We start from the raw sequence: 7,501 nt of genomic DNA, 5'->3' as shown, positions 1-7,501 counted from the left end.
AGCATGCTACAGGCCTAATATCAGTACCCTGGGCCTTTTGGTTATTGAGAAGAAGTTGTTTGAAGATTTTAACATATTTCAACCCCTGTGACCTTGAAAGTTGGTCAAGGTCATTCATTTGAACAAACTTGGTAGCCCTTCATCCCAGCATGCTACAGGCTTAATATCAGTACCCTGGGCTTTTGGTTATTGAGAAGAAGCTGTTTGAAGATTTAAGACATCTGACCCCAATGACCTTGAAAGTTGGTCAAGGTCATTCATTTGAACAAACTTGGTAGCCCTTCATCCCAGCATGCTACAGGCCTAATATCAGTACCCTGAGCCTTTTGGTTATTGAGAAGAAGTTGTTTGAAGATTTTAACATATTTTAACCCCTGTGACCTTGAAAGTTGGTCAAGGTCATTTATTGAACAAACTTGGTAGCCCTTGATCCCAGCATGCTACTGGCCAAATATCATCTTCCTAGGCCTTTTGGTTATTGAGAAGAAGTTGTTTAAAGCAAAAAGTTGACGTCGGACAGACGGACGACGGACGGACGGGCGACGGATGCCGCACCATAACATAAGCTCACTTGCCCTTCGGGCAGGTGAGCTAAAAATACCGCCCTGCAGCATCTATTTTGAAAAAAATTGGCCTGAGAACCAAGTGATTAATTTTATTTGGCTTGACTGACAGACAGAGAGCAAATCTACGTATATTCCCTTCCAGTACTGATGGGGAAATAATATTAAACATAAGAAATTTTACATTTTAACATTAGGCTTAAAATAACAAGAGGATCCTTCAGTAAAGATGTGATCCACTATGAAGTCATAACCAAAAGTACTAAAAATCATACAAAAATATGTTTCGATAGAATTTACTATTAGACACAATTTAAAACTCTGTAAAACCCTTCCCTCAAACACATGATGTTGACTTAAGCAGATGTACCTATCATGATAGTTATTGTTTTGTAAGCATCATACCGCGATACATACCATATCATGAGGTACGCATATTGTTTCATCCCAGGTTATTCCGTCTTTGCATATTGCAGAGTTATCTTCTCTTGGTATTGATTGTTATGTCATTGGTTTATGAGAGTAACGTCATCAATTTTTGAGAAAACGACGTAGTTTTCTCACCCAAACCAATGACGTAACAATCAATACCTGCTCACAAGAGAAGATAACTCTGCAATACGCAAAAAAGACGGAATACATCCATGATACTATCAACAAAGAACTATTTTATCTATTTTATAAGTCATTTAATTTTACTGATCATAAATTCTACAGTGGGTTTTCTGCACTTGTCCTGGCAGTCCTTACAGGGTTCAGTTAGCAGAAACTCAACATTATTTTTTTTATTATTTTAGACTTCGGGTTTATTTGAGAGAAACTGCACAGCATTGCTAAATGCCATGAGGCAAATATTTGGCAGGATTTGAAATGAGTAGTCCACAGTACCTGTAGCATTCTGTTTTTTGGAGGCTTTGGGAACATTGTTGGGTATACGTCCCTCTAAGGGAAGATCGGATGATCCATTGAGGGGTGTGGCAACACCTGAACTCCCATTGGACGATAACAGGAGAGGAACTGCAGGTGACGCTAAGATACTGGTGGCACCTTCAAAATAATCCGTACATTGTGAAATTAATATTTTTACAATTAGTTGAGGAATGCTTCGAATTTGGAGATAATGAGGATATTTTTTTGTTTCTATTTATCTGTGAAAGTTTCGTTCAATTTCAGAGATAATGAGGATAATTTTTGTTTCTATTCCCATTTTCAAACAGGGTCAAATGATGCTAAATGCTATTTTTTTAACATTATAATAATAATAATTTGAGGTTCTTATGTACAGCTTTATCACAATTACCTAGTTCAAAGGACATCTCAAAGCGGTTCACAAATTATTATCCGTAGTTATTAAGGGTCTTTGCAACCAGCCAATATCTTTCTCAACTCCCTGGAGAGCATAACACCAATGCTGCCAATTTAGCGCTCACAGCTAACATTCAACAATTCTAGCACTACCCAATCATGTACTCATTTACAGCTGAGTAGACTGGAACAAGCGGAGTAAACTATCTTGCTCAAAGATACAAACAGTGCCGTGCCGTGACTCGAACCCGCAACCTTTCGGTCACGCGCCCGGCGTCCTACCACTAGACTACCGTGCCTCCGACTACATTGCCAATGGTTAATCCAATGACATCGAGACTGCAATTCAACATTAGAACAATATCAAGTTTTCTTACAGTAAAACTGTAATCAAAGTTTTGCCTGAAAATACTTTAATTATCAATCAAGTTACGATTCACTTACTTGACACGACCGGGCTGATACGGCTGCCACTTCGAGACTTGTTAAATAAGTTCCCTGGAATTGGCAATCTGTAATCAGAAAAGGTACTGTTGTTGTGAGAATATGTCAAAACCTGCCTCAAATACCACCTGTGTATAAAGTCCAGCTGTCTATAAGGTACAGCACCATCTTAAAAATACACCTAAAACTTTTCCTATTCAGTAAAATAACTGTATGTATAAAGACCAGAAGCCTTTATGAATTGTAAAATCTTTAAATACCTTCATTTTATATATATTCTATATTTTTTAAATACCACCAAAAGCCAAAAGGACGTTAAGCACTCACAATCAAACCAAAACATTTTTCCTGTAAAATATCACTTGTATATAAAACCAAACAGTCTATAGAATTAGATACCATATCCACTCTCCCATTTAGAAGAGAGGTTTGTGTACTTGTTCAATGTTTTGTATTATATTTAGGGCCAATTCTTCCTCGATACTCCAGGGGTTATGTTACCTTCACCCCTGGGATACATCATAGCAAAATTAAAGGCTCACAGCTAGCTATTTGATTGATCTCAGGTAAAAAGACCTGATGAATCGCTAGGCTGATACCTTTCCTTTGAAGATTCCAGAGGAATGACTAATCAAGCTTCAAAGCCAGTCAATTTTACTGTTATGTTACAGGGAAATTCTTTTGATGTAAATCAAAGGATCAAAATATTCTTCTTGTGTCATCCACGAACAATGAGGTAGCTAACAACGAGGAAGCGAAAACCGAGCCTTCAATTTTTGCCAAGACATATTCCAGGGATGCAGAGAGCATATAAGTGATCATAACCCCTGGAGTATCGAGGATAGGGCCAATTGGTCGGTCAAAAGCTGATACAGTTATATTTGTAATATAAATAATCTACAACATCAAAATTGTAGGTGACACTCAACTGTTATGCACAGCAAACTTAAAGAGGCAGAACTGTGTATTATGGTGGGAGGCTAGAACACACACACATACTGTACAAATAAACCAACATCCCATGATGAGGTGCTTACAAAAAAACCGGAAAGTATGGTTGTCACTATCAACTGAGTTATGCCCTAGAAAAAAATAATGCACAGTGGACTTGGGGCTTTAACTCATTCACCCCTGAAATTTCATAATGAACTATTCCAACCTTTGAATTGGAACAGTTCAAATGTGTCTTCAGGGGTGAATGAGTTCACTCCACTCCGAAACTCTACGTTCCACTACGCTATCGGACTAGAATTAAAAATCTGGTTTTAACCAGACTGCAAATTGTCAGAACTAAACACAAGGTGCAAATTAAATCTACTGAAGTCTCAGTCTGAGTGGTAGTGCTGACGGGGAACTTAAAATGTCAATTCATTTTCTCCAATGATCATGTCATGCAGATGAACATAGCTTCTTTAAACATGTTGTTCGTCACAACTCCTCACAATTGTAACTAAAATCCATCCATAATATCATTTTATGAAGAAGAAAAAAAAATCCACATTGCTATACAACTTACAGTCGTTTGTACTGAGGATATCGTCGCATAATGAAGTTCTGCATTTAGGCTCTTGATAAAATCCAGTTACCGCAACTGGGAAACATGTAAAACAACAGGCTTATGATCCCATGAAGACACCAAACCAATTTCCTTGCAGACTTCTCCAATTATTTTCAGTATTTCACAATGTTGGCCAATGCAGCCTGTCTGAGAGTCTGAGACGCAACCATACTTAAACCACAAGGAACTGTATCTCTAAACCAAGTATATCATCAGATAGAGAACTCATTATAAACAGCAGGGAAAAGAAAAAGTACCAATGTATACCATGAATACCATGAATACCATGTATACCAATGTATACCAATGTATACCAATGTATACCATGTATACAATGTATACCAATGTATACCATGTATACAATGTATACCAATGTATACCAATGTATACAATGTATACCAATGTATACCAATGTATACAATGTATACCAATGTAACCAATGTATACAATGTTTACCAATGTAACCAATGTATACAATGTATACCAATGTATACCATGTATACCATGTATACCAATGTATACCATGTATACCATGTATACCATGTATACAATGTATACCATGTATACCAATGTATACCAATGTATACAATGTATACCAATGTATACCAATGTATACAATGTATACCAATGTAACCAATGTATACAATGTATACCAATGTAACCAATGTATACAATGTATACCAATGTATACCATGTATACCATGTATACCAATGTATACCATGTATACCATGTATACCAATGTATACCATGTATACCATGTATACCATGTATACCATGTATACCATGCATACCATGTATACAATGTATACCATGTATACAATGTATACCAATGTATACCAATGTATACCAATGTAACCAATGTATACCCCAATGTATACCAATGTAACCAATGTATACACCAATGTATACCATGTATACCAATGTATACAATGTATACCAATGTATACCAATGTATACAATGTATACCAATGTATACCATGTATACCATGTATACCAATGAATACCATGAATACCATGTATACCATGTATACCATGTATACCATGCATACCATGTATACAATGTATACCATGTATACAATGTATACCAATGTATACAATGTATACCAATGTATACCAATGTATACCAATGTAACCAATGTATACCAATGACACTTTGTTTTACTGTAAGATGACAAGATACTGAACAAGAAAATAAAATGTTCAACAACATTCAAGAAATTACAACAGACATCAATATGATGAGCATTTTCACAAACTTCTGAGAGATAATAAAAGATTTGAAATACTTTTTATTCCAAGTTTACCGGCAGACCAATAATACAGTGTATCTTCACATCGCTCCCATTTACTGATATGTCGCATTCAACATATCAGTAAACGGGAGTGATATGAAGATATAATTTTAATTAGTTTGACAGTGTGTCAAGATTACATTTTAAAAGTTACTTATAGGCATTTTCTAGAATTTAATTCCAACGAAAATTCATTAGTCCAGCTTAACATCGTAAGAATTTAGAAATACAAACTGTATCTTTTCTGAAATAACATTGTCATAATGAAACTGGTCCATTTGAAATATTACATAATATATGCATTCTAGATTCCAATAAGAATTAAGCAGATTTAATAAATGTACAAAACCATTTATCAAGTTTAATAATAACTAATTATAAATTGTTCTCAAATATCAGTCAAACTATTGCTAAACATCTGCAAATACTACAGTATATAGTATGTATACCTCTTATATAAGATCACAGGAAATATCTTTTGGGATCAAACTTTTTCAAAAGGATATTACAATGATGAATATGCAATAAAAAAAAGTCCCTTTAATTACTCTGAAGGTTTTTGAGGAAACAATAAATTCATTACACTATAAATATCATATGCAATAATAGTTTAGTGGAGGGCAGTATTTCAACTCTCAAGGATGCAAAAATTAATATTCACAAATTCACATCAGGGCTTGAGTTTAGAAAAATTGGTTACTGATCCACAGGGCCAGTTGAAGTAAATATCCAATGGTCCTGTTTGAAGTGCACTGGTCCAGATAACGAGGGCTGCAGGCCCGAGTGAGAGCCAAAGGTACTGACCATACTCTTCTGACCCCTGCCCCCCACCAGAATTTTGAAATCTAGAAGCTCTGTGGTACATCCAGATCCTGGGCTTAAATTTTCGATAATTAACAAAATATCAAATTATCTACTGACCTGGTGTGCAGGATAGCTTGTTGAAAACCAAAGGCCACATGCTAGTTGACCTGAACAGCTAATTCCACCCCTGCACATATTTTTTTAGAAACAGATAATGTATCCCCAAATTAAACATTAATTCATGAGATACAGCATTAGTAACCATCAAAATGATGACAAGAAACAAAACCTTTTCAACCTGACTAACAAAATACCTCTATGCACTAAATAATTACAACGTTTCAACTACCTTAAAGATATTTTCATGACCAAATGTTACATATACAGTAACATAAAATAATCTATCACATCCTTACCTCAACTACGATATGAATTCACATGAAACACTGTTTCAGCCACGAATGACATGCTGCCAATGCAATAAATATTCGAGACAAGTAGATCTACAACCTCGAACATTGATGCTTGACATAAAGACACAACCCAGTATCAGTGATCAAAACACATTACTATGACCAAGCAAGCAGGCAGATCAATCCAGTTATCGTCCTAAAAATGAGAAACTTGATTCCAAAAGTCCTTTTAGCCTAAATCCATGGTACAAAGAGAACTGTCCAGGTGGACTATGAATTATGCATGATTTAAAGCCGTAAGAACTGAAATGTCTGTGTTCTGTAGGGCGCCATGTTAGATTCCAGGTCTGTACAACGTTATGGTAGAAACATAACGGAATTATTGATCCAAACTCTGGGCCCACCGATCACTCCTGATCTAATTCACTAGACAGTTTGACTTGCATGGCTATCAGGCATTCCACTATTACACTGCAATAACAACCCAGATTAGGCGGAGGAAAAGATACATCTGAATTTTATACGAGTGTACCGATATAATTCTGATTTATAAAATGCCAATGTCAAGGGTCAAGTGATGATTTTTAGGTCACCTGAGCTTTGCTCAAGTGACCTATTCCAATCGCTTTTCGTCCGTCGTGCGTAAACTTTTACATTTTCAACTTCTTCTCAAGAACCAGTAGATGGATTTTTTTCAAACTTGGTCAGAATCATCCTTGGTAGATGAGGCTTCAAAATTGTAAAATTGGGATTCCTACCCCAACCCCTGGGGCCAGGGCGGGGCCCCAAAGGGAAAATTATCCAATATTTCAAAAATCTTCTTCTCCAGACTCAGAGGTACTACAGTGATTTTCTCTACGTGGAAAGAAAGATCATCAGGGGCTTTACTTAAATTGTAAATTTCAGGACCCCCGAGCTATCCGTTCTCCCTTGGGGAGGGGGTAAAGTTTACTATAGTTTATATAGGGAAATAACACTTTTGGGTATATTTTGACAACTTTCTGTAGGAAATTATTTTTACTTGGTGAGAATTATCCTTGGAGGTAGATGGTTTCAAATTGTAAAATTGAGATTCCTACCCCGACCCCTGGGGCCAGGGCGGGGCCCCAAAGGGAAAATTA

At 36.2% G+C, this 7,501-nt stretch overlaps 1 protein-coding gene across 1 annotated transcript in view; it reads right to left on the bottom strand.

Moving 5' to 3' along the window:
• LOC110452720 (E3 ubiquitin-protein ligase DTX1-like) overlaps positions 1-7,501 on the bottom strand; it is a 33,123-nt gene that overhangs the window by 9,039 nt on the left and 16,583 nt on the right. Inside the window, exons 3-4 of the mRNA XM_021501368.1 lie at positions 2,313-2,380; positions 1,452-1,610 (exon numbers count right to left, since the gene is read on the bottom strand). Of these exons, the coding sequence (XP_021357043.1) occupies positions 1,452-1,610; positions 2,313-2,380 (227 nt within the window). The remainder of the gene's footprint in view (positions 1-1,451; positions 1,611-2,312; positions 2,381-7,501) is intronic.

The sequence above is a fragment of the Mizuhopecten yessoensis genome, unplaced genomic scaffold, assembly GCF_002113885.1.
Source record: "Mizuhopecten yessoensis strain PY_sf001 unplaced genomic scaffold, ASM211388v2 scaffold6847, whole genome shotgun sequence".
Taxonomy (NCBI): Eukaryota; Metazoa; Mollusca; class Bivalvia; order Pectinida; family Pectinidae; genus Mizuhopecten; species Mizuhopecten yessoensis.
The sequence above is the reverse complement of the archived record's forward strand: the minus strand, read 5'-3'. Positions and strand labels throughout refer to the sequence as shown.